Source organism: Corapipo altera, unplaced genomic scaffold (assembly GCF_003945725.1).
Source record: "Corapipo altera isolate COAL_440 unplaced genomic scaffold, ASM394572v1 305, whole genome shotgun sequence".
Taxonomy (NCBI): Eukaryota; Metazoa; Chordata; class Aves; order Passeriformes; family Pipridae; genus Corapipo; species Corapipo altera.
Window position 1 is genome coordinate 29,573 of NW_020885011.1, and position 27,600 is coordinate 57,172.

Consider the following 27,600-nt stretch of genomic DNA (forward strand, 5'->3'; position numbering starts at 1 on the left):
AGCGGGCCCGGCGCGGGCGGCCGTGGCCGAGGCCTCGTGGGCAGCCCGCAGCCTGCGCGCAGGGGCCGCCCCGGCGCTGCCGCGGGCCCCGCCAGGGAGGCGCTGGAGCTGAAGGATATCTTCATCGCGGTGAAGACCACGAGGAAGTACCACAAGAGCCGGCTGGACTTGCTCCTCCAAACCTGGATCTCCCAGGCGCGGGGACAGGTGAGGCCTCGCGGCGGGCGGGGACGGGAGCTCCGACCCTGCGTGTGCCAGGGCGGCTGCTGCACTTTTTCACCGGGTGTTAAAAAGCCTGCGTTAAAAGCAGATTTCCTTTTAGGACTGAGGAACGTCGTCTAAGCGATTCCTCCTCTAAAGAGGCGTTGTTGATTAAGCTACTTAGCTGCAGTCTGGCATCGATGGTCCAAGCAGATGTAATTTGCTGATTTGTGTATGACTGTGAAAAAGGCTACTCAAGAGTGAAAGAACCCTAGTGCTGATGCATCTAAACCACTATTTTGGACCAAAAAGTTCAGCTGCTTACGTGTTACTGTGGAACAACATAAAAGTAGTTCCCTTGTTTCAGAGTTTCAGTCTATTCAAGCATAGTAAGGCAGTTTTGTCTAGCAGGTGGGACAGGACAGTGTTGCCACCTGCCACTTCCCACCCTGACTTGCATTCTTTCCTTTTAATCTATTTGATAGCTGTGGGTGACTCCCAGCCAGAGAGAGGAGGTACTACTAAAAAAGATCAAAGTCATTTCTTTCTGGAAATTAGTTATCTTTGCCCTGAGACTAGAAGAGTAAGTTATAGGATGTATTTGTATTGAAATGACAATTTTCTGGCTTGCAATGAAAAAACTTAACAAATAAGGTAGGGGTTGAAGTTGCTGGAGCTCTCTCCCCCCAGTCCAGTGGCTACTGTGAAACAAGCCAAAACAGACATAACATTCCGAATTCTGACTGCAACTGAACAAGCTTTAAATTAGTTGCTGAAGTTCTCAAATGTAGACACACCATTTTTGTCTCCCACAGACATTTATATTCACAGACTGGGAGGATCAGGAGCTACGCCTGAAAGCAGGTGAGCTGTGTAGCCTAGGTGCATGCTATCTGTTGTGAGTTTTGTTTCTTTCATACTTTTCCTAGAAGTTCTTATTTCATGCTGTACAAGCAGTTAGGGAAGTTAAGATGGAGAAAACTTCTCCCTGCTTGCCACCTGAACAGGATGCCTGGAACTTCCTGAATACTGGGTTCACCTTTGCATCCACTTTCTTCTTGTTAGTAAGCTTAAGTCTACGTGGTCCAGAGTTATACTAGGTATTTCCTTTGTACACAGTCTCATGGCACTGTGTATATACCCTCATTTTTGTGCACTCACACAATTTTATGACCTCTGCAGCTTGCATGCCAGATGCATAACCTGTGAGCCCTGCCTGTCCTGCAGTTTGCTCTCCACGTATGCACCATATGCACCTCAGATGTACAGGATTAGTGCCAAATGTGCACTTCTTTTGTAGTCCTTTTTGGACGACACATATTTCGCAAACCTGAAAGGGCTGGTCTTTATTTTTCCAGGGGATCATATGATCAACACCAACTGTTCTGCTGTCCATACTCGGCAAGCCCTCTGCTGCAAGATGTCTGTGGAATATGATAAATTCCTGGAATCTGGGCAAAAGTAGGTGAAACACATTGTTGTGATTGACTTTGTTTCTTCCAGTTCTGTGTTCACAGGAAACTTGAGTAACCATCTCTGCTCCAGTAAGGAATGCAGTCTTAGCTAAAATGTGGGGATGAGTGCATGGAAGGGAGCACAGCATGAAGCATTGCTTTTAAACAAGCATCATTTGGAAGGTGGAAAAGATTATGATCTTTTCAGCCTCTTTACAGAATTAGCATCTGTGGGTGCTTTCAGCTTTTCAAATCCGTAATTTAGGGCAATAAGAAATACTTCCTGCTCCAAAGCCTGAAAGACTAAGTCTCAGTTGTAAACCTATAGCTCATTTCTTTGTCCCTGTAACTTCTTGTTCTGTTTCACGTGAAGATGGTTTTGCCATGTGGACGATGACAACTATGTGAACCCTCGGACTCTCCTGCATCTCCTGTCTGCCTTCTCACACAGCCAGGATGTCTATGTGGGGCGACCGAGTCTAGACCATCCCATCGAAGCAGCTGATCATGTCCAAAGTGATGGATCAGTAAGCAAACTTTACAGTTTGTCTGAGAGACATCCTGACTTTCTAAGCCTTTAAAACCTTGACAGTTCATAGGATTCCCCCATAAACCCGAGTGATTTAATCTGCAAGAAGTGAACCTGGCACTGGTCATTTTCAGAGGCAGGGTGCTGGGTTAAAGGAACCTTTGCTCCGATGTTGACAAAGGCTTTCTAGATAAATAAAGCATTTCTAGTTCCAAGTGGTTAGTAGGTTTCCAAGAACTGGAAGCAAACATATCTCAATCACAAGATATACATGCTAAAGGACAAGTCCTAAGCAGGCCACCTGTACTGACAGGTCTAAAGATAAATCAATCCACTAGCCAGAAATTCAGTTATAAAATAGTTTGTTAGGGAAGACTGCACAACAAAATAGTCTACTTGGACGTGCAGCCAAGTGTATAATTGACCACCTTTGATACCCTCAGGAGCACTGAACTGGCTGTGACCCTTGGCTAGAATGACCAGGAGACAGATGGAATTGGGTAGGAGTGGGACTATAGTTTTCCATTTCATGTGTGCTACCTGCAGTATGCTAATTTGATGGTTCATCTGCTGTCTGTTCCAAGATAGAGTTTCATTTGAGAGAACAGCTACCTAGGCTTTCAGCAGCCTAAACAAATAGGGATTCATCTGTAGCCTTGTTTTGCCAAGTGCAGTATGTGATATCCAATAGAATGTCAAGTTCCCTTCCCTGCCCAGCCAAATGGGAAAAGCTGATTATCATTAATTACTGTGTGTTTTTTCTTGTTGCTCTTCAGAAGACAACCGTGAAATTCTGGTTTGCCACAGGTGGAGCAGGGTTCTGTATCAGCAGAGGTCTTGCCTTGAAGATGAGTCCCTGGGCCAGGCAAGCACTGTTCCTAGCTGAGCTCCATTGATACATGTTTGGGAGGCTTTAAAACATATTTTCTCTTGTCTTCCACACTCTGTCTCACAGCCTGGGCAACTTCATCAGTACTGCGGAAAGGGTGCGTCTTCCTGACGACTGCACCATTGGCTACATCATTGAAGGGCTGCTGGAGGTAAAGCTGCTGCACAGCCCGTTGTTCCATTCCCACCTGGAAAATCTGCAGAGACTACAAGGCGAGTCTGTGTTGCAGCAGGTAGGGCTGTGCCTCATGTCTTATCCTTATAATTACACCTCAGTCTGATCAGAAAGACTACTCTGCATAGATGTAGCACTCTTCAGCAAAGAAGGATGTCTACAGACTCACTCAGAGCTGTGTTCTGCCCAAGTCCTTCATTTAGGTCAAAAGCACACTTTCATCCTAGCCAACTAGGTCATATGGCTGTCCCCTCCTTTGGGGACACATTATGCTACCTGGAGTCTAAATAGAGTATTTCCCATCTCCTTCTAAGCCCTGACTTTCTGTGAGTGGCAGTAGCAGCAAGTGTAGAAGGAGGCAATGTTTAGTTTGCTAAATAGTCTTCCTGGTTTTGCCTAACAAAGTCTCAGTCTTAATTCATGCTGTTCAGAAAGGCAGCTATAGGAAGTACTTCTTCAATAGCTAAGACGTAGTTAAATGTTCGATCATTTTTAAGAATAATTTGTCTGAACCGCAAGAAAATTAATGTTTCTTAGGAAAAATCAAGTAGTTTTATAATTGCTGGGATGTTTTTCCTCCTGGGCAGCAGATGGAGCCACAAGGCCATCCAGCAGCGTTGCCTGCCTCATGCTGCTTGGCACCATGAGAGAACGGGAGTGCTTTTTTGCCCCTGCAAGCTGCTTGGTTATATTTTCCTGGCAATTGTATTAGGCAGCAGAAATGTGCACTTGGGGCCAAATTCCACTGTGATGTAATCTCCTTCATATTAGTGAGTTGGACTGTAGGCCTAATATTGTGTTTCATTGGTGATCACTGGTTCCCTGAGATGGTAACAGCTAACCCGAAATCTAAGAAATGTCCAATTAGAAAGCACCTGAAAATTTCTTAATACAGTGCTTGTGTGGAAGAATAGCACTGAACTGAGGTTCCACAGATCTAAATTGTGTTCCAGGTTTTTCACATGGCAGACCTTTGCATGCCGTTTAACATGCAAATCTTTCTATTTTCCCTCTATACTAAAGCATTGCTATTGCAGACTTCAGGCAATGTCTGGTGAGGATGAACATGTGTTATTTAGTGAAGGTACAGACAGGAGCAGGATTAATGTCCTCACAAAGCTTACAGTGGGAACTCATCCTTCAGGGCAATGCAACTTTCAGATCCTCTGTGTATTCTCCCACATTGCCTTTAGTGCAGTTCAGTGCCAACATTGCTTATGTCACAAGTAACAACTGTCCTCCAAATGTGATCCATGTTCAGATAATCAGCATTCTTGGAGACTTTCTTGGTACCTCGCTAATAACCTTGCTACCTCCACTCTGGTTTTCTGTGTTAGTGTTACCATTTTGAAATATTTATTTGTTTTTACAGGTAACCTTGAGTTACGGGGACCCTGAGAACAAACACAATGTTGTGAGTGTGGGAGGAGTGTTTGGCCTTCAGCAAGATCCAACCCGGTGAGTGTCCACTTCCAAAACAAGATCTCCCTACCTTGTTCATGTTTATCATCTGTCAGATGATCAAACTCACTAGTGGGGTTATTTTCTCTTGTTGCTGTGCTGGAAGTGGGTAAATCCACCCTCTCTGCTCCATCAGACTGCTGCACACCCAATGCTAGTACGTTCCATGTATGGAGAATTCCAATCTAATACTGTCTTGTCTTTTTTTTTGCCCCCCATAGGTTTAAATCTGTCCATTGTCTGCTTTATCCTGACACTATTTGGTGCCCTGCTAAGAAGATGTCATAATTCTTGACCAGCCACTGACACCTGTATATTACCTAGTTTGCAGGAGTTGTGGTGGACTTTTTTGGTGGTTTTATTCTTCTTCTGGGAGACAACCAGTGTTATCTACAAAGAAGATAGACAGACTATTTAGAAAAGCAATAAGGTGTGGTTTGTTCAGCTGCAGTGTGGAACATTCCAGGAAGAATCTTTGTTCTTTTGTCCAGTGGTTTTTCATAAGATGACCACAGTGCTGTGTGTACAAGTCACTTTACACTTTCTTCTGATGTCATGTGAACCTGTGCTTGGGCACATCTGAGGCAAATTAGAAGCCATTGTCTTGAAGCTGGAGTGCTAGAGCAGTCTGTAGTCCCCATGGTGACAAGAGAGGGGAATTTTTCACTCATCTTTTTTGGGAACAGAATTATTTAAGAGCTTCTTTGGCCTGCTAGATTAAAACTCCACCCGTGGGCAGAAGAGGGTCTGTTCTTAGATGCAGAAATCCTGGAATCACTAAGGTAAACAAGGCTGAAAGCCCTTGTAATGAGAAAACTCTTTGTAAGGGTGAGCTTACTCAGGACTGGATAAGAGTTGCTTACAGTGCACATCCTCCCCTGTTGTCCATGTGTACCTCCTGTGGAGGTGATTGTCAGACCTGGCTCGCCTGCCAACTGAACTGCAGTGGCTGATGATTATGATGGTGGTCTGCCAGGTCCGAGACTATTCCCTTGATGTTTGATACTGAAGAAATATTTGCCAGACAAGATGGTAATCGTTTCTGCCACATTGCCTGTAGTTGGTCGCATGAGCTGGCACAACTTGGGCTGCCAAAACATGCCCTGTTTCTGAAGCTGTCTGAGAGAGGAGAAATGCTAGATAGCTGCAATGTGCTGAGGAAGGTCTTGATGGTGTCATTTGAGGACCTTTAATTGTATGACCATGGTTAATCCAGCTGCTTCAGATAATCTTCCAATTAACATAAGGTCAAGATCAGTGCTTATTTTTATTCCTTAATGTTTTGATAAATAGTTCATCCAGTCACTTAAAGCAGCACATTATGAATGTGCTCATTCACACAGAGGCAGAAGTTCAGTGCTGTAGCAGTATCATCTGCTGCTGCTTTCTAAAGAAAGTAAACAGTTTTGAAAGTGCAAGGAACAGGGCTCCATATGTTTACTTTCCTGTTAGCCCAGACTTTGGCCATGTGCAATCCCCACCTGACCTGAAGAACAGCATGAAAAATGACTTTGCAAAATCACTGTTCATTCTTTCAAACTCTTAAAAAAATACTTGCTGGTTTAGTGCTAGAATCTAAGGCTGAATTAAGGGGAGAATAATGGAATTACAGTGTATGATCTGGAACTATGATTGCTGGTTAGAATGCAGACCTAGCAGAAGTTTCAGATTTCTAAACAGCTGTGCTCAGCTGTACCGTGGGCTTCAGCTAGTTACTGAACTTCCTGGCAAATGCCTGCAGTGTGTTCTATGATGCCATTTAGCAAAGGTGTCAGCCTTCTGAAATATACTGTTTCTTGCATTCTGCTTTTTAACACAAAACTTTTGGCTTTTACCTCAGTACTTTGTCCTCTTTGCATGTTCTACTCAGTTCTACTGAGGAGGAAACAAGCTGATTTCTGTTACAGTCCTGTAGTTCCTTCTTATATTTTTCCTTTCTCTCATATGTCCTAAGGTGACTATGAGGTATGGGAATAAGAATGCTGCAGGGAATTGGCTCAAAATCCAGTCAGCACAGTGACTGTTCCATAATGGGCTGTCAGTGTTACAGGTGTGCCTGGCACAGAAAACAGAGGACTTGAGGAACAGTAGGTTCTGCCTCCTTATTAGATCTTCTGCTGACTGGAACTGAGGCACCCTGTGGTTTAATGATTGGTCATTAAAAGCTGTGGAGATTCTTGGTATCTATATAATTTTTTTAAAACACTTGTTAGGTTCTTGTTTTTAACCTCCTGTAGCAGAAAAATGAAACTTCATGAGCTCTTGAGGCTATTTTGTCTTCAGGCACTGATTCTGAACTCTTCTGTTGGAGCTTTTCTTCCCCTTCCACTGGAAGCAGCCTCTTGTAAGGTAACACAGGCAGCATGGACTGGGTGGCAGTTGTACAGCAAACTGCAGTTAAAAAATTACACCTCATATTGATGGCAGCAAAACTAAGTAGAAGTTTCACATTGTGGTCACTGGTCAACCTAAAATAGGTGTGCCAAAGAGGCGGTGCCCTCAAAGTGGGGAGGGTGTTTATGGAACTTAAAAAGGACCATGTTCTCCTGCAAGGCAGTAGGGAACTGTTCGGTGTGTTCAGGCTCCTTCTGTGGTTTCTTGTCTTGAGAATACAGTAAGCTGTGTGGATCTATCAGGATGCAGCTTTTTAATAAAACTGCTTTTTCATACATAAAGTGATTCTACAAAATAAATATTTAAATATGTCAAAGGCTTTGTTTTGTCATGTTTCTTCACATGCTTTCTATACAAAAAATGGACCATAAACCCTCTAATCTGGAATCTGTAGCCTTCTGTCAGGCTCATGTCATGCCAATGGCCAAAAAGCACGGGAGATAAATTATTTGGATGGGTGGGAGAGCAAATATGGATGAGAAGAATCCTTCCAAATGATAATTAACAAAGTCCAAAAATTGAGATAACGAGGACATTAATTACTGTCATCTTACATCAGCCACTTCGAATGGGTAGAGGAGGCAGGTCTTTTTCATCAGCCGCTAAAAAGCCTGGTGTGCTGTGGACGCTCAAGAAAGTTCACCTCTGCGTGCCTGTCTCTCGCTGGGTGAGCCCCGAGATGGCTCCGTGCCGCGTTCTGCCGGGGCAGCGGGGACGGATCCCGCTCCTGGCCCGGCCCTATCGGGCCGCCCCCTCCCGGGCCCCGCCTCGGCCGCGGGCCCGCCCCGGCCACAGTCCGCTCGCAGCATGGAGCCGCATCCCAGCTTCCGCGGCCGGCGGGCCCTGGTCACTGGGGCCGGCAAAGGTGGCCGGGGCCGGGGGTCGCTCCGGGCCGGGGGCCGGGGGCCGGGCCGGGGGTCGCTCCGGGCCGGGGGCCGGGCCGGGGGCCGGGCTGTGACGCCGTGTCCCCGCAGGGATCGGTCGCGCCGTGGCCGTGGCGCTGAGCAGGGCCGGGGCCCGCGTGACCGCGCTGAGCCGAACGGCGGCGGACCTGGAGAGCCTCGTGCGGGAGGTACCGGCCACCCCCCCGTCCCGCCCGGGACAACCCCCCCCGGGCCCCCTGGCTCCCCCGCGGCCTCCCACCCACGCGGCCGCCCTCGCCGCAGTGCCCGGGCATCGAGCCCCTCTGCCTGGACCTGGCGGACTGGGACGCGGCGGAGGCGGCGGTGGGCGCGGCGGGGCCCTTCGAGCTGCTGGTGAACAACGCGGCGGTGGCGGAGCTGCAGCCCTTCCTGGAGGTGACGCGGGAGGCCCTGCAGAGGTGAGTGTCCGGCCCCGGCCTCCCCGGCAGAGGCTCTGGGACCGAGTCTGCCCCGCCAAGGTGAACCACAGCCGTGAACGTCAAAAACGGTGGCAGAACTTTTCAGAAACGGGTGTCTTGAGACGGGAAGCAACTAGAAAGGACAGCAGCTGGTGCACAGACACCAGACAGGCTGACACGCACGCTTTTAGAAATGCCAAATGTCAGTTGATTGTTACTCCATATGTCCTTTTTCTTTACTGTCTGTTCATTCCTTACATAATCAACTTTCTCCCTATAAACAGCAAAAGGAAACCAAACACTGGGTATTACACCTGTTTCTCAGTAGCCAGAACCTGCAGTGTCACCTCCAGAATGGTGGGGTGCACCTGCCATCCCACGGGCACAGGAGGTGAGAGCCTTTGCTGCTCATCAAGCTCAGAGCTTCCAGTCTAGTTCCAACTCAGCCCCAGTTAAAGTGAAAGGCAGTTGTCACTAAGACAATTCAGAAACAGAGAAGACAAAGCCAGGTAAGGGAGCATAAAACAGTCACAGTGGGAAATTAAATTTGCTTACTGCAATAACATGGCATCTTTTTCTCTGAAAAGCTCCATAGTTTGTCCGGGAGTGAGCTTTAGGATACAGGCTATGGGTGAGTCCACATCATTCTGAGAGGATGGGTCATGCTTTGTCCCTACGTTAAAAACATCCGTTGAGAGTCTACAATAAAGGATTTGTTTGTGACAAACATAAAAGGTATGGATTCTGCTAAGACCATTCTGCAGAACTGGCCTGACAAAGGACAGACGATATGGCAAACAGAAGAAACGCTGCCTCTACCCACCTTACAACAGATTTGCTCTTTAGAGCTGTGTGAAAGATTTGCTTGACCTAAGAGTTGCCACTGGCTGAGGCCCAAGGGCTTAGTGTTTAAACTTTGTCAGAGGAAACTCCGTTAGGCTGATGAAGGACAGAGTCCTGAGGGAAACATGCCAGTGCACAACTGCACCTCCCCTGGCAGTGCCGCGCCCGTGGCTGATGGACTGTTCACTGCCGAGAGCACTCCTGAGCATCCTGGCTCGGCCCAGCTCAGCATTTCTGTCTGTGTCAGAGTATCACCGGAGTTTCCAAGAGACCAGCAGCACTTGTCCTCTGCTGCCTCAAAACAGCTGTCTGGCCTGGCCTACAACCACTCTGTAACGTTTAAATTTTATTTTATTTGTAGGTCTCTTGATGTGAATTTTGGGGCTGTGCTTCACGTTTCCCAGGTGAGGAAGAATTGTCACTGCAGCTGTCTCCATGAATAGCAGTGACTGTTGTACATAGCGCAGATAAGTGTCCACTGTGGGGACTTAAGGGATGCAATCCAAAGTCAGCCTGACAACCTGCCCATACAGACCCTTCACACTTTGACTCTCCTGTAAGCGGGGGGCAGAGAGGACTTGCTTCCTCCAGATGTTTTTGCTCTTTTGGCTACCATAGATTTTTCTTGTTAGGATTCTGGCACTCCTTTTTTTTCCCTCCTTCCCCCTCCCAGATCGTTGCTCGGCAGATGATCGCGCAGGGAGTGGCAGGGGCTATTGTGAATGTCTCCAGCCAGGCCTCGCAGCGTGCGCTGAGGGATCACGCCGTTTACTGTAAGTATGTGCAGCTTCAGTCCCTCTCAGTTCTGACCAGCTGGAGACCCACAGCCACCAAGCTGCCAGCTCCCAGTTCAGGGCAGTGAAATGTCCCGGTCTGTTCCAGACCAGGTGCTTTGTTATGCACTTAACGCCTCCCATTATTCCCTTCCCTTAAAGGTTCCACAAAAAGTGCTTTGGATATGCTGACCAAGGTAATGGCAATGGAACTGGGACCCCACAAGGTAGGAGTCTGTGAGAGAAGGTGTGAAAGCTGAACCTGAGCATTTCCTCAGAGGAGCCTGCTTAGATTGTTTGTTGCTGCTGGTCCCAGATTAGGGTGAACACTGTGAACCCCACCGTGGTTATGACTGACATGGGGAGAATTAACTGGAGTGACCCTCAGAAATCTGCTGCCATGATTAGTCGGATTCCCCTGGGAAAGTTTGCAGGTCAGTGGGATAGGTCTGTTCCCAGGCTGGGCTCTCGTGTTGTCTCAAGCCTTCCCTCTCACGTAACAGCCAGAGTTACTTTGCTGCTTTTTTGGGCAAAGTCACAGCTCTGCTGAATGCCTTCTGGCTGAACTCCTGAAGTATTTGATGAGGACGGGGTGAGAATCAACCTTCTCTTCCCCTCTTCTACAGCCTCCTCATCTTGGGACAAGTGAAATGAACTTACTCTATTGTTCATAAATCTGACAGGATGTTTGCTGTGAACTAAGCATCATTTGATCACAAGGACTTTTTAATGTCCAGCTCTCAGCTATGCTGTCCTGGACACTGCATCAAGCACAGTTTGGAAGCAGAAATACTTCCGTGCTCTAATTACATGTAGAGGTCCAAGGCAGACCTCTTTGGATGCTTGTTTTTCTGGTACAATTTGAGGTGTGCATTAGATGTTCTCTGTGTTTGATTGCAGAGGTGGATGATGTGGTGAACAGCATTCTCTTCCTGCTGAGTGGCAAGAGTGCTATGACAACTGGCAGCTCACTGATGGTTGATGGGGGCTTTCTTGTCTCCTAAGATGGCCCCTGCATTTCACCTCGGCCTTAATTTCCCTACTGGTACTGCACACATGTAAACTGGATAGAAAACAATGACACAGACATAGTCTTGCTGGAGGGGCAGCAGGGTTGGAGCCTGTAGGAGAAGTGAGGCAGAAAATAACCTTTGGAAGGCTGCTATATAATGAAGCTCACATACATCGTCATGGAGAATGTTTATTGCACCAAATAAGGTTTTATCTTGTCACTCTACATGATGATTAGAAATTGGACCTCTCTTCCAACCCTGTTCCCCCCCCACAACCCTTCAGAAGCTCTCCCTGTTCCATCCAAAACCATAGAGCCTGTCTGCACTTTCAGTGGGAAGGGAAAGAAGTTAGCAGACTTCTCATTGCTTCCTTTGCTGTCTTTAGTAGAAAAAAACAAAATAGAGGCAACAACCCCAGCCCTGCTCTGCAGAGACTGGATTTTGGGGGGAGGCCTTGCTAAAGACTGATGGGGGGGAGCAGCACCATGCTGTCCTAGGGTGTGCACACACAAAAAGGCAAATGCATTGATTGCACAGAGCTGTTTCATGCACAGTTTGGCTAGTACCCAATAAAGCACCTAATGATTAGTTCTTCAGCTTCTCTTTTACTTTGACCCCTTCCAGGGCTGGTTATGATTTTTTTAACAGTCTCAGGCACATTCTGCTAGAGCACCAGTTTGTTAACTGTTAGCCACAGCAGGCTGGGCAAGGAGACCCTACCACCCTCCCAGCTGCTGTTGTCTCTCAGCACCATTGAAATCAGCTCCCTCCCCACTCCCACCGGGATATTCACCACCTGTTTCACCTGCAGGTTTAAAACAGGCGTTTCCAGGACAGGACAGATGTCTCAGGCCTTTCAGCTTAGAGTTCAGGAGAGCCAAAACAGCCTGCTGCCCGAAGGAGCTACCTTGCCTTCCCCATTGTACCTCCCCTGGGGGCTGTACAGCCCCCAGCTGGTCTCCTGCCCCCACTGCCCCTTCACATCAACACTGACGTTAAATCAAAGAGACATTTAAAAAACACTGACTTCGTACATGATGAAGGGCCCTACACATCCCAGCCCCCTCCAGAAACACCCAGCTAATACGCAATCTGTCAGAGGACGACAACATGCTGAGCCAGCACCGAGGCCACAGCCCTCAAAACACGGTGCACTTTTTGCCAGGTTTCTTCACGGGCGGTGGGCAGAGCACAGCCCGGATGGCTTCATCAAACACCGTCTTCAAGCCCCGCTGTGTCAGGGCAGAGCACTCAAGGTACTTTACTGACCCTGGGGAAAGAGAGCTCCAGTTCAACCACTCTGGTTCTACCACCACACACTGTCCCTCACCCCCTCAATGCCACAGAGATCTGCCAGCGCAGGAGACTCACCGATCTCCCGAGCCATGGCCAAGCCTTGGGGGTAGGTGATAGGAGCCAGTTTCTTATCACGTAACCTTTCGATGGTGTCCTTATCATCCCTCAAGTCCAGCTTGGTGCCCACCAGGATAATAGGTGTGTTTGGGCAATGGTGTCGGACCTCAGGGTACCACTGAAACAGAGAGACATGATAAGATAAGTAGCTAGAGCAGTGGCCACAACCATGAGGATGTGTTCCTACTATTGGGAATGAGGGGTTTACTACTAGCTGACATGGTGTCAACACCTCCAGAGGATACTGCTGCCTACAGTTCTGAATATCTGCAGAAAGAGATCGGTGCAAATGTAATAATGAACATGCTGAGACACAGAATCATGACAGACAGTGCCCATCAGCTCTGCACACAGTGCTTCCCTTAACTGCATTTTAGTTTCTAGAACACCCCTTAGGATGCAGATTCAAAAAGGCAGTAACTTAGCTAAAGAAGTCATGAATAAAAAGCAGGCCCTGCTTAAAACCTGCAGACTATGACCTTCCCTCACCAAGACATGACTGCTTGAAATTTTGGGCTTGTTAAGTGTGGTGCTCGGTGGGGCAGGGGACCTCACTGGTTCTTCCCTTCCACTGTTTCACCCAGGAGGAGAATACTTTACCTTAGCTCTGACATTCTCAAAGGAGGCTGGACTCACAAGGGAGAAGCAGATCAAGAAAACATCCTGTGCAGAAACAAGAGGGTCAGCTGTGCAGAAAGAAACAGCTAAAGAGAATGGAGGGAGAAGGGAGAGGGATCGGACTGTGGCTTTAAGAAATTCTTGCCCATTAAGGGTGTTAAGCTAATTCAGAGAGGAAAGCAATGGACCTTGAGTGTAAGACTACATCTTCTTTCACAATGCTGAGCTCTGCATGTTAAAAGCCTGTGGCCACAAACATCTTAAGGTGCTAAGGGCTTCACCCTGGCAGCATGGCTATGTGGAGAATATTTCTAGTGCAGCACAACAGTGAGCCATCCTGCCAAGCGAGAGTGGAAACATGGAACTGGCTCAGCTGCACAGCAGCCTCACGCCATTCCTTTCACCTGAGCCTCCCTGGGGCACCCGTAACTGTTCAAAGACCATTACAAAGCAGGGACTAGAACAGGACAATCTCTTCAGAGAAAATCAGCTGTGATACTTCTTAAACAACCAGAATTATGGGTACAGCTGCAGCAACTTGGACTTTCCTCAATGGAAAGAAGCATGCCTGTCCTAGGGAGCCTCCCTGTCTCCGAGAGGGAGCAGTTACAAGCCAGTCCAAGCCCAGCACTCACCGTCTGTGGGTAGGAAAGAGGCCGCAGTCGGTCATAGTCCTCTTGCCCTGCTGTATCCCAGAGGCCCAGGTTCACTGGTTTTCCATCTACCATCACATTGGCAGAATAGTTATCAAACCTGCCAAGGAGGAGTCCCTCATCAGTGACAATTTTGTGGTGACCTTCACATCTCTATACAAAATCCAAGAAGGCAGTGAATCAGGAAAGGGTACTGCAGCACAGTTCCAGTGGGGACAGTCTGCCTTCCTCACATACACAGCCACACCTCCAGCATCATCACAGTCTGATCTGGGACAGCCACCTCCTCACTTAAAAACCAACTTTTACACACACATGCATACAGATCAAAAAGCAACTGAGCCCAAGGTTATTACTCACACAGTGGGGATGTATTCTCCAGGAAAGGCATTTGTGGTGTAACTGATGAGCAAGCAGGTCTTCCCAACAGCTCTGCAGAGGATAAGAGTGAGGAACATAAAGAACGGTACAGCAGGTAGCACTGAGGCAGTAAAACTCATCCTTCCCCCCCCCAACTCCAAAACACAACGTTAGGCAAAAAGTTATTGTGTGAGAAAACAAACCTGTAGCAGACTGGAATTCCCTGCTTGTCAGGGGCCAGGTCTGAACTCTTAATGTGCACCCTGCCTGAGCACTCACTGACCCTGCTCTCTCCCATTCCTTTTCCCCATCCATTCAGCCTCAGCAAGACACCAGGCAAAACAGAGTGTTTCAGGAACCAAGAGAAGGAATAAATTAAGGCTGTGTGCTGGGCTCAACAGATCCATAATGGTCTAGCAAAACAGGTAAACAGGTGAAAAACCATGCAACAACACAGAACTCTACAAGCTCCTCAGATACAGGAATTTAGTATCAAGACAGTAAACCTTCAGCTGAAGTCCCTTTACAACATCCTGTGCTCCCAGTTGTTCCTCTCTCCTCCACAATAAGGTTGTTTTGGTGGTCGGCTTTCTCCTCTTTCCCTCTTTAGCCCCCACAGACTGAAACCTGGAAGGCCTTACCCCAAATGTGTATTTGAGGTGGTGACATGAGTGGGAAAGGGGAAAGACCAGTCCCTGCCTAAGACCAGTTCACATTCAGGTCTCAGTACCTCAACTCTCAGCTTCCTGTGGTGATCAGAAAAGTAAACTGGAATTGTGAGGAAAAATATGCAGGATGAGCTAGGAAAGTTACAAAGCACCATAAATCTAGTGCATGCCTGCATCTTGCACACAGATGTGTTCTAAGAAAAAGGAATTCAGAAAGAGCCTAAAGAAAAGAGCAAAAAGGGTGACAAGGGGCACATGATAAAATCAGAAAGAGCAACACACTTCACCTCGGAACAAACAACAAAAGGACATATGAGAGGAACCTGCGAAGATTTTCGGGAGGACTCTGTGATGAATCAAACATGTACAATGAAAAACAGCGAAATACGGGCACCTAAACCAACGAGGAGATAGACGTCAAACCCAAGAGAAGCCGGTGTTTGCTACCCAGGCAGCCCGATGGGGCTCGGGAGCGCCCGGGGACCGAGACTCAAGTTCATCAACTAAGGAGGGAGCGGGGCAGGAGTGCGCGGGCCGCCGCAAGGCCCCGATCTCCCGCCGGCCCCGCCTGAGCCGGGACCGCGGCGATCCAGGCCGGGTCGGGCCTCGCCGCCCGGCGTGGGGCCTCCCGCCGGCGGAGCTGCTCTCCCGAGCCGCGGGGCGGGGCCGGCCGGACCTGCCTCCCTCCCTCCCTCCCTCCCTCCGCGCCGCCGGGCCCGGGCCCGCTTTGTGCGGGGCTGCGGGGGCCGGGGCGGCCCTGCCCGCACTCACCCGTCGCCCACCACAACACACTTGATCGCCTGCATCTGCCCGCGATGGCGGCGCCGCGACTGCGCCGCAGTGACCGCCCGCGGGGCGGGGCGGGGCCGAGCCGAGCCGAGTCCAGCCGAGCCGAGCCGAGCCGAGCCGAGCCGAGCCGAGCCGAGCCGAGCCGAGCCGAGCCCGCCCCGCCCACAGGCCCCGCCCCGCCGCTCCCCGGGGCTCCGCCGCGGACCGGGGGGACGGAGAAGCGGCGGCCCCGCGGCCCCGCCCTGGGAAACACGCGGCGGGGCCTGCTCGGGGCCGGCTCCCGCACCGGGGGCCACCGGCTCAAGAACGAAGCTTTGAAACCTGGTTACGGTGTAGGTGCAGATTTCGCTGTCACCAACCAGGAGCTGGTAAAGTTCTGCAGGCTTGTGGCTTCCCCCACCTCGAACAGAGGTGCCCACTGCAGCGGCCCTGTCTCAAAACAACAGGCTTTGCTTTTCCCTTACAGATGACGCAGCTGTCACCACAGACTCGCTCTTCCTGACTGGGGAATGCCTTCCCAGCTTCTCTGCTTTAACCTTAGTCCAGAACGAAAACCTTACCCAGCTTATCCACCTGTAACAGCCATTTAGCTCCAGGACAGGCTGGCAGGGTTTTCAGGAGAGTAACACAGCAGCCGGCCCCGCCCTCCACATCAGCCAAACATCCAGCTCATCGTTGTCCAGTCTTATGGCAAAATGCAAAAGCTCTTTATTGAAAAAGCAGAGCAAAACCCAATATAAAAAATCATGAACACAAACCAACCAGTCCACACAGAAACTTTCATTTTCCATTCGTCTCCTAAAATATGTACACTGCAAGATCATTGTTGTTGCCCCAGAGTCATTGAAGGAACTCTCAGGAGGCTCTCAAGACTGCTGGCCCCTTTCTCCAATTCAGACTCCCACCACCCTTCCCTTTCTCCAGGTCACACAAGGCCTTGTGCTGTCAGGAGAGGAATCACCTTCTCTCCCTTTATGGTCTTAGAGGCAACTCCTCTGTTTTGAGACAGAAGCATTGCTCCTCTCCAGGGTAAGGCCACAGCACTCAGCTTCAGGGGCCTGGGAAGCCATGAGGACAGCTTTGCCATTTGTCACAGTGAAATCAAATCCTGTTGCATATTGGCCACAACATCTTCAGCGAAGGGCTGCAGTTCATAGTGAAGAAGCACAGATGCTGACCCCCAACCACCCACTGGCCCCTTCTCTGCCAGTCAGTGTTGTAGAAGTTGAACCACAGCCAAAGCCCAGTTGCCCCACAAGGACATGGACAGCACTGCACCCCAGCCCCTCTCCACAGCTGTTTCTGTCCACGCTGAACACAAATCTACTGCCCACCAACACAGCCAGAGCCACGGCAAGGAGGGTAAATGAGCCAGAGAGGGCCCTATCAGACTTCGCTTCCATCTGTAAGCACTGGGTGAAAAAGTACAGATGTGTAAGATACGGTGCTTCCAGAAGTTTCAGGACCCCAAATGGCTCCTGCCCACAGGGAGCTGTGAACACTGCTGTCGCCTTTTATCGGGTTTCACTGTGAACAGCTCTGGCATCCAAACGAATGCTGCAGAAGGACTCTGCCAGGGAACATACAAACCAAACCCCCAGTAGCAACAGAGTATGCTGACAGGCTGGTGCTGTGTAAAAGAACACAGAAAATACTTTAAACACTGTGGCAGCTCAGGGGAAGGGCTCCGCATCACGCACTCAGACCCACGAGCCTGGATGGTAGTTTCCCACTCCCTTTTATGTGGTCAGGAAGAAGATTTATGAGGAGCGAGAACAATTTTCTGTGTTTGCAAGCCTTTGTGTCATCCCGCTCTGATAAAACTGTCCTGTTTAGGAAGAAGGAGCTGTACCTGAGTTGTTCACCCTCTCCTCACAGCAGGTATTTGGATCCTTTAAGCCATGCTCTCATTTCCTAGAACTGTGGGTTCCAAAGGGGGGTCCCTGCACATATGCCATGATGGCATTTTGCAAGAAACTTGCTCGCTGGGCCTCCTCTTCCCTCACCCTGGAGATCTCGGCCTCTTTCATTCTCAGCTTCTCCAGCAGCAGAGAGACCTCACCCTCTTTGTCCAGCAGTGCTTCACGGTGATTATTTGACAAGGCTGTAAAAGAGCAGCATTAGTAAACAAAATTAAGGTGTCCCCAGAATAAATAAGAACACGTTACAGACACAGCCACAGGCAATGGAAGTGGGATGGTCAACAAGCACATGAGAGAAGCTGCATGAGACAACATGAGAGGTTTTGCACAGACAGCATGTTACACTTCACTGTGCGGGAAACCCAAACATTTTGCTTGCTGTGCAGCTTTGGGTAGTTATCTGAGTCTTGGTCTCTATAAAATGAGGACAAGAATCCCTGCAAATACACCAGGATGGAGAGTACAACTCATAAGTGTACGCACAGGCAGGAAGTGCAGGTGTTACTACTTGTAAGCACAGCTCAGTTCCAGACCCAGTGCAGGGTAACTCAGCATTACCATTTGAGAAGCATGAAAGAATCCATCACCTTTCAGCTGTCTTTCCAGAGCTGCAATCTTCTCTCTCAGCCCATCCTGTGCTGTGCGTTCAGCTTCCAGGTGCCCAATCTGCTCCTGTAATTCCACCTTCACCTTATTCACTTCTGTCACTTTCTCCTCTTCCTTACTGTTCAGGTCCTGACACACAAAGACAAATCCATGAATGACCAAACAACTTCAGCAACTTGTTCTGTCCCTGTGGTGACCATCTCTACTGCAGTCCAAATTACCTGCTGAAGTTCCTCCAGCCGCCTCCTGAGTCCATCAGCATGCAGGCTCAACTGTTTGGCTCTGGCCTGGGCTTCAGCAACCATTTCTTTTTGCTTAAGGCAGCAGTTCTGAGCTTCATCCCGTGACTCAGTCATCAGCCGCAGCTTCTCTTCTAGGTGTTCAAGTCGTTGCTGCTGTAAGACACAAAGGAAAATGAAAACATCAGTCCCACTCCACTCCTGTGAAGGGATTCTCCCCTATTCGTTCCTAACACAGTGAACCCTTGGCTGAGTCAACTGGCACTGAAGAACAAGCACGGGACTTGGCCATAAGAGACACAGCCCTGCTCCTTGCAGACAGGAATGACCCCAAGCTGCTGCTTCTTGCCAGGGAGGACACTGATGGAGACTGACTCACTGAGAAAGAGGCAGGTCCTGGGCAGATGCACTTGATGCCACCACCAGTCTTCACAACCAATGCTCTCCCTTCACTTCCTTCATACTCCAAACGGCTCTGAAGCACCACTGTGTGCAGCAAAGCAACTGCTGGGTCCCACACATCAGCTTTTCTATGTCTGTAACTCAGTGAAGCATTTTCTTTCGTGATGTTACATATAAGTAACATTCTAATAGCTTTTTTGTGTTTTCCTCATCCCTTGTTCTCTTTCACAGGATATTAACTTCATTGCCATTTTCACAAAGTTCTATTCAAACAGTGACTTTATTTGTCCAGCAGCAGTAGCCACCCGAAGAAACTTTTCTGAGTCCAGAGAAACAGGAACACCCCATGAAAGTTGCCATTAAATGGAAGGATCGACATCTGGCTGTTGGCTTCAGAAGCTGGCAACTTAAAAGGAAACCTGCTTTGACAGGATCCACATCAGTTCTGTTACTATTGGAGACAATTCAAATCAGACTTTTCAAGGCTCCGTCTTCAGCAATCACACCATTTGCAGGCCAGTGAAACCCAGAGAGGGGAGTTACATAGCAGTTCCCCAAGACTAAATCATAGGTTAGGCAGCCAAACCGCTTCTTTCACACAGGGGCAGGGCTACAGACAGGTCTTATCCTCACCTCCTCCAAGCGGGCCTGACTCCGGGCTTTTAGTAACTCCTCCTCTGCCTGGCCTCGCTCAGCAAGTGCAGCTGCTTTGACTTGGCTCAGCTCCTGCCACAGGAACATGGAAAAATCATTCCAGACAGAGAACCTGCATCACTGCAACACTGACCAGAAAACATTAGCAGCTTCCAGTCGCAGGCTACAACATGACACAGATCTCCCTCTCACTCAGGGGCAGTGAAAGCAAGTCAAGATGACAAACCTTTTCTTCCCCCAAGATTGCCATCACAATTCAATGAGAATTTCAGTTATACGAGGGCAAGTAATAGGTAAAGCTTTCCAAAAGAAGGCAATAGGAGAGAGCAGTGCTGAATGTTGCTGGGAAAATAGATACGGAGAAATATGCTACACTACTTGAGACCACATGGGAAACCCATGAAGTCAAATCTTGGTAAAACTCTCACCATGTTCAACGGAATCCTTATTTCTGTTCAATTCGAATTTAGAAGTTTCTCCTTGGAACCTTCTCCTTCCTTAGTTCAAAGCGGTAAAAATAATTTTAACTGGTATACTGCTCTTTTCTGTTCTTCTCTAGACCACAAGACAATCTTTACAGAGGTGAGCAATGGAAGACTCCACAAAGCTCCCCTGGCAGCCTACTCTTTGCACTGCTTACATGAGTGTTCAAACATGCCTGCAGCATCCTTTCTCACCTCCTCCAGAGATATCCTGATGGTCTCTAGCCTCTGGATCCTGTCCTGCATGGAACGTTCACTGGCCTCAATGTGCTGTGTCATATGATCCACCTGCAAAGCAGCAGAAACCATTTAAGCAAGTTCTAGAAAAGTATTCCCATTTCCAGGTGTATCAGCAGGGCCATTTGTCATGAGAGAGAAGCATCCTCTCACTGACCCACTTACCACCTAAGAAAAACTCTTACCTCTCTAGAGCTCCCTTAGGAAACTGTAATAGAGATAGAATCTGCCCTCTAGAAACTGGGAACTTCTAGGCAGAGATCCCTCCCAAGCCATGACGAAAGATACAGAGCCCAAGTTCTCATTGTCAAGTGGTACGAAACACCACAGATTCATTTTCCAGCTATAATGTGGCTAAAATCTTCCTGGCACGTCTTTTCTTAGAATATTTCAAAATCTTCAGAGAAATCTATTGGTGCAATTTTATTTTTGAGAGATTTCACACCTCAACAAACACTGCAAAGAGAATTGATCATAGTCTCTTGTCCGGTCCACACTCAGAAACAACCCCCCTTGAAACAGAACAGGGAAAGAACTGGCACACTGAGCCCTGTTAGAGGATTGCTGTGTATAGCATGTATGTCTCAATTTCCTCCATTAAAGCATCCTTATTTCAGAAGTAGGACAAGACTGCTTATTCATAAATACCTCTATGCATAGCAAGACTAACACAAGGGCCAGCTCCCAGCCTCTTTTGGAGCATCTCATACCACTCTGGCCCAGACTCTTGCAAGCTACAAAATCTTACTAGCTGGTAGAATGTCTTTTGACCTCTTAAAGCAGGCTTTGCTTGAATAAATGGCTCATTATTCCCACAGTAACTCCGAGTCCACTAACTTTTCAACCTTTTTAAAAGCACCTGACAGCAAACAATGACCTCCAGTGGTGCCTGTATGTCAGGACCAAAGAAAGACTAACCTCAGGATGCTGCAGAAACCCCATCCTTACCTCTTTTACTCGAAGGGATTCCATGTCTTCAAGGCTTTGTTTAAATCTTCTCTTCTCCATTTCCAGACGTTCTGCAAATCAAAAGCAGGCATATCACAATTCTGGCATTCCTGCCACGCAGGCTGTATTCATACTTTATCACACACTCTGCTGCCCTTCCTCTGTGACTGCCCTGTGCCATTGACTCATGAACAGTGATCCCAACCACAGGTGTCCACTAGTTGTTTCTGCTCCTCCACTCACCCTCAGCCTGCACAGCCCGAAGCTTCAGCTCTGCAGTTGTGTTGGCCAAGTCTTGTTTCACCTGGAACAGCTGATCCTGCTGAACTTTGCACTTCCTCTCCAACTCATCCACCTACAAGAAAATTACCACCACAAAGGATCTTCTTTTTCTATTAGCAGAAAAAGTTGGCTGTACAGGACAATGAGTACAGACACAACCAAGGATCAAAGCAGAAAACATACAGACAGAGCAGAAGTTATATATGTTCAAGTCCGCCTTCTCAGCCTTGGACTTAGTTTCCTACCTGGTTTCTCAGCAGCAGATTTTTCTCACTGGCAGCAGACAAGTCATGCAAAAGCTTGCCTTCTCGATCAGCACTTTCCTGCAAACAAAATCAAAATTAAAAACCTGTACTCACCTTAGTTCTTGCACTATCAACATATGCCAACCAATACCACACCCAGTCAAATCCAACCTACCCCATAAACACCATGGCTCCTCTTCATACCTAGCACTCACCTATCTAATTTACACAAGAATTTTTGTCGTGGTGGCTTTAGTTAACCCACTAGTACTAAAAAAATCACACTTCTCTATCCTTTGCAGCATCCCCCAAATCTACACAAACAACTTATGACCTGGAGCCTTGCCCTCTAACCTAACTAGGACTTATTCAGCTCACCTGTTTTTGTTGCTGGAGCTCCCTAAAGTGGCACTCAGCCACACTGGTTTGTTCCTGTTTCATGGCATTCAGCAGCTCTCCCAAGTTGTGTACCTTCTGCTCAGACAGAGCCAGGGCAGCTTCAGTCATCTGCAGCCTTTAAAGAGAAACAATTCCTGGAGTCTTTTCCAAGGCAGACACTGCAGTGAGATCTCCACGCCATCTGGTACAAGGTGCTAGCACCTGTCTGGCAGTGGATGAAATCAAGCTAACTGAGGCAATTTTTGCCCCTAGGAGAAGGACACCACTGACCTCTGTACCCAGCAGCATCTGCAAACAGTGACCTGGGACTTCTCAGGGCCCAGTGTTCTGGTGCCCTTTGCATTTTCCCTGCCCAGACCCCTCCAGAATTTGCTCACTCTCACAGAACAAAGCTGGCTATTTTATACCACCGCAAGATTGTTTAAAATTATGGACAGAATTTTAAATGTGAGTAGCAGAAGCAATTTGCTTATTCTGTCCATGAGAGGGACATGTTCACACCAGGGCATGGCATAATAAAACTGCCTCTACCTGGCATAACTGAATCAGCCTGGCTCAGGAGTGTTTGAAGTCTAACCACTGCCATGTGCATATGACTCTGCACAACCTAGCACTGCTTTTGGGAAGCTCCACCCCCCTGTTCCTAGGCCAGGCTCCTTCATATCTGCAGTGATTCTCAGAGAACACTGCCAGGGGAAGCAGGTACTGCCTCCTGCCAGGCTGTAAACCATGCAAGGAACAAGCCCCCATCCCACCCACACAATCATTTTTCTTCCTTTTTGCCCTCTGTAATTCACTTGCTCATACACCAAGGCACTGTAATTTTACTTAAAAGCTGGCTAAGTGTCTAATGTGGCCAACTCAAAGGCATGATCTGGCCCTAATTTCTGGATATTACTGCAGAACTAAGCAAAACAGTAAACCAGCTACTCTACAAGGTTATCCCCCTTCTTAGCAGCTCTGCTCAGTCCTGTGTATATAGCACAGACAATGGGAAGGAGGTTTTCCTCCTCCATACTTGGCTTTCAGTGAATTCATAATGGAGTGCTGCTCATCCAATGCTTCCTGCAGTTGGCTGACTCGTGCTGCGGACACTCTGCATTTCGGAGACAAAAAAAAGAAAGAAAACAAAAAGGTGGGTAATTTCTCACAGCAAATGGGAGAGGGCTCAATTCTGCCACTGAAGAGCAGAAAGCATTTAGAAATCCAACCCACCTCTCACTCTTGGCTTTTTCTTCTTTCTGCTTGTCTACAGTGTCCATAAAATCCAAGAACTGTGAACAGGGCAAAATTCAGGGAGAAAATGAACTGCATCAGCTTAAAACAGGTATACTTCTCATGCTTCTCTTCCCAGAAACAGCTGAAGACAGGTCAAGCTACTATTGGAAGCAAACTGGAGGTCTGATGCATTTATTAGCACATCTGAATGAGATTATCAGCTATAGGGACTCTGCACCCTGCAGTGCCAGAAGGAAAACAGACTCAGATCTCTAGGTTTATACCACTTGGAACATATCAAAATAGCTGCAAAAGAACTGAAAAGTATGAATGTGGGTTAAAAAAAATCACCACAACTCCTGCAGAATCCAGAGTGAATATGTTCAGCAGGGATGTGTCCATACCCATACTTGTCATTTGACCTGATTCCCGGTCAATGCAGCTCAGAGGAAGGATCCAATGTACTCAAACCATGCTGTGTGCCTGCCCATAAAAATGCACGTGCAACTTCAGGTGCACAATATTACTGTCACTGAGTGTTCTCTGGGGCTCCAAGGGAAAGCAAAGGATTCCAGCTGCCCTACTTGAATTGCCAACATGTAAGATTGCTGACCTGCTTGTTCTTCTCATCCTTCAGATTCAAGACCTCCTTGTTGAGGATGTACACTTGGTTCTGGGCCTCACTCAGGATAGCCTCACGGTCTTGGTTGTGATCCAAGGCTTGTTCTGATGCAGAGAGCAGGAGAGCATGCACAAGTTTCTAAAGCAACAGAACAGCAAGCACTGCTGGAAGAAACAGCGCTCAGGATGACACCTGGCTATCAGAAGCACCAGGGAAGCTTCCCTTCTCAGGCTGGCCCTTGTAGAGACCTCTCACCTTACACCACCAGGTGGGATGAGATCTAAGAGAGCACTGTGTATTGGGTAATCAACATCCCAGGGATAGAAAAGCTGTTCAACTCTGCTGTGGGCAGGACAACAACAGCCCGGCACAAGCCACATCAAAACTTGGCTGCTCAGAGGCAAACTAATCTCAAGTTCTCCCACATTCCCATGGCACAGTAATCTCTGACTCAATCCAAATTATTTTTTTGCTCTTGCTAGTCAAAGTGACACTTCCAATTTGACCAGCTCTCACTAAAGGACAAGAGGAAGCAATGTAGGGCTTCCTGTAGAAATGCTGTTGAGAAAGGGAGGAAAGGAGGAATAGCTCTCTTCTGGAGCAGCAAGTGCCCTATTTCTCTCAAGTGCTGAAGTGGGAAAGGAGTTAGTGACTCATTACTGCACAACACATCGTACTTACCCACAGCTTTCAGGATGTCACCAGGAACATTGTTCCCTGCCAGCTCCAGCCTCTTCAGCGACTTGTTTCTGTGCAGGCAGTTCAGCAAAGCTCGGCCACCCAGAAGCCCAATATTATTCCATCGCAAATCTATACACAAAGCAAACTTTCACCATGGTAGTCACACATCTGCTGAAAAACACAAGGCCCAAGAAACCCCATGCTCTTTATACATCTACAAGCGTGGCTAACTAATCCCAGATGGTCTTAGCATAAACACAGGTGAACACTGTCTCCCCTTTCAAGATGACTGAGAAGGAGAGAAAGTAATAGACAAAGCAGGAAAGGTAGATACATCTTCTTTAAAGTGCAGAAAGGCACAACAGTTCAAAATCTACACGAGTCTGCCTCTTGTGAGCCTTCCTTCTACAGCCAAAATCTGCGGATGAGAAAGAACTCGCAACAAAAGCCATGTTCTCCTGAAGGAAATTCCAGCAAAATTCCATATAAGGACAAAGCAAGTGTGAACTAAGTCTCAGAGTCTGTCACGAGGCACGCCAACAGCATCTACAGATAGGAATGAACACACTCCCTCCTCTGCTAAGGACTGTTCTGCTCCAACTACACAATTCTTCAGCTGCAGGTTTGGATCCAGAAATTCCAACTACAGTTGCCATTCTCCAAAGACCATGGGGTTGCGACCTTTCCCTGCACAAAGACAGCAATGCACTCCAGACCGACAGGAACTGGGAACGACACCAACCAGTTGCCAGAAGTCAGGGCAGCCTGCAAGGAACCTGAAGATACATATGTGCGTGTGTGCATGCGTAATGTACACGGGCAAAGAACTCTTACCCAGCTCCTGAAGACTGGCATTTTGTGTCAGTGCCACGGCCAGCTCTCCAGCCCCTTGATGGTTAATCTGGTTATTGCGCAGATCCAGCCGCTGGAGAAAGTTGTTTGCTCCCAGTCCTTGGCAGAAAAAGGAAAAGCCTTCCTCCCACATGCCGAGGCTGTTCCATTCTAAGGTTAGGCTAGGAAAATCAGACAGGATTGGAGTTTGTGGAGTAAATGGACAGCTGCATGAGCTTGAATGATATGTGGATCATGGTACCCAGTCAAACACCCAGCTCCACGAACAGACTTGGTTTCAGAGAGCAGGATGCTGCCATGACCTGGCATCCTTTGAAAGGGCACCTCCAGTTCTCACTCCTTCACCTCTCCCACCCGTCACAAGAAATTGTACCATTCGATGTTCCTCCTACCCCAATAAAAAACACCCTCAGCCCTTTTCAACTGTTGTGCTCCATCTAACAGGAATAACACAAAGAGAGGTAGACACAATTTTTTTACCTCCGGATGGATTTGTTCTGCCTAAGAAGTTTTCCCAAAGCCTCGGCTCCCACAGTTCGTAGGTTATTTCCCTGAAACAGAAGTCCCAGGTGATGAGTAGGCTACATCTGTCCCAGTCCGCCTACCCCATCAAACACCACCAGGTGCACCCCAGCTGTAGTGCCAATTTCAGTTGGATGAAGATAGTCCAACCACCATTTGTTTCACGTATCAGTCAGCTTTCCACAAAATTAAAAGCCCTGAAGGAACAGTGGATCCATACACACCTCTGGTCTTGTGAGGCACCATGACCAAGAGCTTGCAAAAATCACAGGATAGCACAGGATCATCATGGGCCACAATGGGACAGAAAATGGTGATTCTAGATAAGCAGAACCATTTCGATATACTTCATTAAAAAGGGCTCGGTTAGCACTAGCACAAATGAGAAAGAAAGGTGTGACACAGTTTGCGACTGTATATCCAAGAGAATAGCTGTATGTCAGAGGAATACAGACAGAAAGTCACTCTCAGTAGAGTGACCATCACACCTGAAGGCAGGTGCCCAGCACCAAGGCCAGGCCAGCCAAAAGGCATTGGCAAGCTGGATAAATTCTACAGAAGCACAAGTCAGTTAGTAACTCACTGATCAATACAGAGACACAAAGAAACCCCTACATATGCCTCATCTGACTAAGCAGCAATGGACAAAAAGATATATAGCTATAACTTCCTATCAAAACAGAGTAACCAAATAAAAATGGATAAAGATGATCTGCAAAGTAACTTTGGAACGCTGTGACATGGTGTTAAGGACACGACACAAGGAACAAGTCACTTGAGAACAAAATCCTTACAGAAGTATGCATCTTTCTGAACAATCCTGCACCAGAACTGTCCAGTTCTAACTCTGACTAAGCCTGTGCTCCTTTTTTCTCGTCCACCACTTTATCCTAATTCTATTTGAACACTCACCTTCAGATCCAAAGATTTGACTGTGGTGTTGGAGCAAAGACCATGCAACAGAAGTTTTACACCTGAGTGAGAAAAAAAAGAGCTGTTTATTTCATTGTGGAACCCTTTGCCTGAGCCGAGAGTATGTCGTCCTGTCAAACAGCCAGCTCAGGAGACGTGGCTTCGAGAAACGAATGACCAGGTAAACGACCACTGCTGCTAGAAAGCGTGAGCCTGAGTTTTTGGGGCAGGAGACTGTTAACACGGTCTCAAAGAGGTGTCTGGGCAGAGCTCTGCACGGGAGCTTGTGCACCTGCGTGACCCAGCCCCGAGCTCAGCCCACGCCTGGAGAGGCCCCACAGCCACGGCTGTGCTGCCCCGGGAGCGCCTTCACTGCCGGCGGCTTTAACCAGCCGGACTGTCCCTTCCGTCCACGGCCAACAACAGCAGAGCCGCCTTCGAAGAGGGACGGAACCGAGGGGCGCTTGACCACCCACACTGTCACAGACCGGGCGCCTTCACCGCCCCCAGACACGAGCGACCTCCCGCCGCGCCCCGCTCGCCGCCGGCAGAGCGCGGGGCCGGGCCCGTTCCGCCGGCCCGGCCTGAGGGGGCGGCGGGGGCACCCCCGACGCGAGTCCCGCGCGCACCTTCCTCGCTCAGGCCGCAGTCGCCGAGCGCCAGCGCGGCGAAGGGCGCGGCCCCGGGCAGCAGCCGGCCCAGCGCGCCGCACGTCTGCAGCGACAGGCTCTGCGCCGTCAGGTCCAGGCGGGCCCGCGCCCCGCCGGGCTCCCGCAGCCGCCGCAGCACGGCCTCCTGCGGGGCCGCGCCCGCCGCCGCACACA

The 27,600-nt window shown here is 48.6% G+C and overlaps 5 protein-coding genes across 5 annotated transcripts in view; 2 read left to right on the forward strand and 3 right to left on the reverse strand.

Moving 5' to 3' along the window:
* The window catches only part of GPS1 (G protein pathway suppressor 1), a 10,244-nt gene extending 10,043 nt beyond the window's left edge, over window positions 1-201 (reverse strand). The window contains exon 1 of the mRNA XM_027667472.1: window positions 183-201. The gene's annotated coding sequence lies outside the window, so the exon portion shown is untranslated. The remainder of the gene's footprint in view (window positions 1-182) is intronic.
* RFNG (RFNG O-fucosylpeptide 3-beta-N-acetylglucosaminyltransferase) lies at window positions 1-7,418 on the forward strand (the record flags this gene model as incomplete). The annotated part of the gene is made up of 8 exons (XM_027667457.1): window positions 1-207; window positions 1,017-1,065; window positions 1,560-1,662; window positions 2,029-2,182; window positions 2,961-3,049; window positions 3,140-3,305; window positions 4,620-4,705; window positions 4,930-7,418. Coding segments are annotated over 8 exons (921 nt in total), but the record flags the coding sequence as incomplete, so codon positions are not given.
* A 363-nt stretch (window positions 7,419-7,781) lies between these two features.
* Window positions 7,782-11,640, forward strand: DCXR (dicarbonyl and L-xylulose reductase). Its single transcript, XM_027667485.1, is given in 9 exon segments — window positions 7,782-7,811; window positions 7,814-7,967; window positions 8,077-8,174; window positions 8,269-8,423; window positions 9,628-9,670; window positions 9,940-10,039; window positions 10,202-10,266; window positions 10,356-10,473; window positions 10,940-11,640. Coding segments are annotated over 9 exon segments (867 nt in total). The 3' UTR covers window positions 11,044-11,640.
* On the reverse strand, window positions 11,225-15,700 carry RAC3 (Rac family small GTPase 3). The gene is made up of 6 exons (XM_027667486.1): window positions 15,536-15,700; window positions 14,097-14,168; window positions 13,719-13,836; window positions 13,066-13,128; window positions 12,424-12,583; window positions 11,225-12,322 (listed from the first exon to the last, which is right to left on the reverse strand). The coding sequence occupies exons 1-6, from the start codon at window positions 15,568-15,570 to the stop codon at window positions 12,192-12,194; spliced, it is 579 nt and encodes a 192-aa protein (XP_027523287.1). The 5' UTR covers window positions 15,571-15,700; the 3' UTR covers window positions 11,225-12,191.
* A 536-nt stretch (window positions 15,701-16,236) lies between these two features.
* LRRC45 (leucine rich repeat containing 45) lies at window positions 16,237-27,598 on the reverse strand (the record flags this gene model as incomplete). The annotated part of the gene is made up of 17 exons (XM_027667527.1): window positions 16,237-17,657; window positions 18,063-18,210; window positions 18,303-18,476; window positions 19,356-19,448; window positions 20,054-20,146; window positions 21,044-21,114; window positions 21,287-21,398; window positions 21,571-21,648; window positions 21,949-22,084; window positions 22,988-23,065; window positions 23,185-23,243; window positions 23,801-23,913; window positions 24,491-24,619; window positions 25,325-25,503; window positions 25,823-25,893; window positions 26,777-26,838; window positions 27,406-27,598. Coding segments are annotated over 17 exons (1,986 nt in total), but the record flags the coding sequence as incomplete, so codon positions are not given.
* Between the last annotated feature and the right edge of the window lie 2 nt (window positions 27,599-27,600).

Excerpts from the sequence above, each read along its gene's own strand:
- RAC3 (XM_027667486.1), bottom strand. The coding sequence starts at position 15,570 with ATGCAGGCGATCAAGTGTGTTGTGGTGGGCGACGG. Across the intron at positions 14,169-15,535 it reads TGTGTTGTGGTGGGCGACGG|AGCTGTTGGGAAGACCTGCT; the intron begins GTGAGTGCGGGC and ends TATCCTCTGCAG. Across the intron at positions 13,837-14,096 it reads GGAGAATACATCCCCACTGT|GTTTGATAACTATTCTGCCA; the intron begins GTGAGTAATAAC and ends CCTCCTTGGCAG.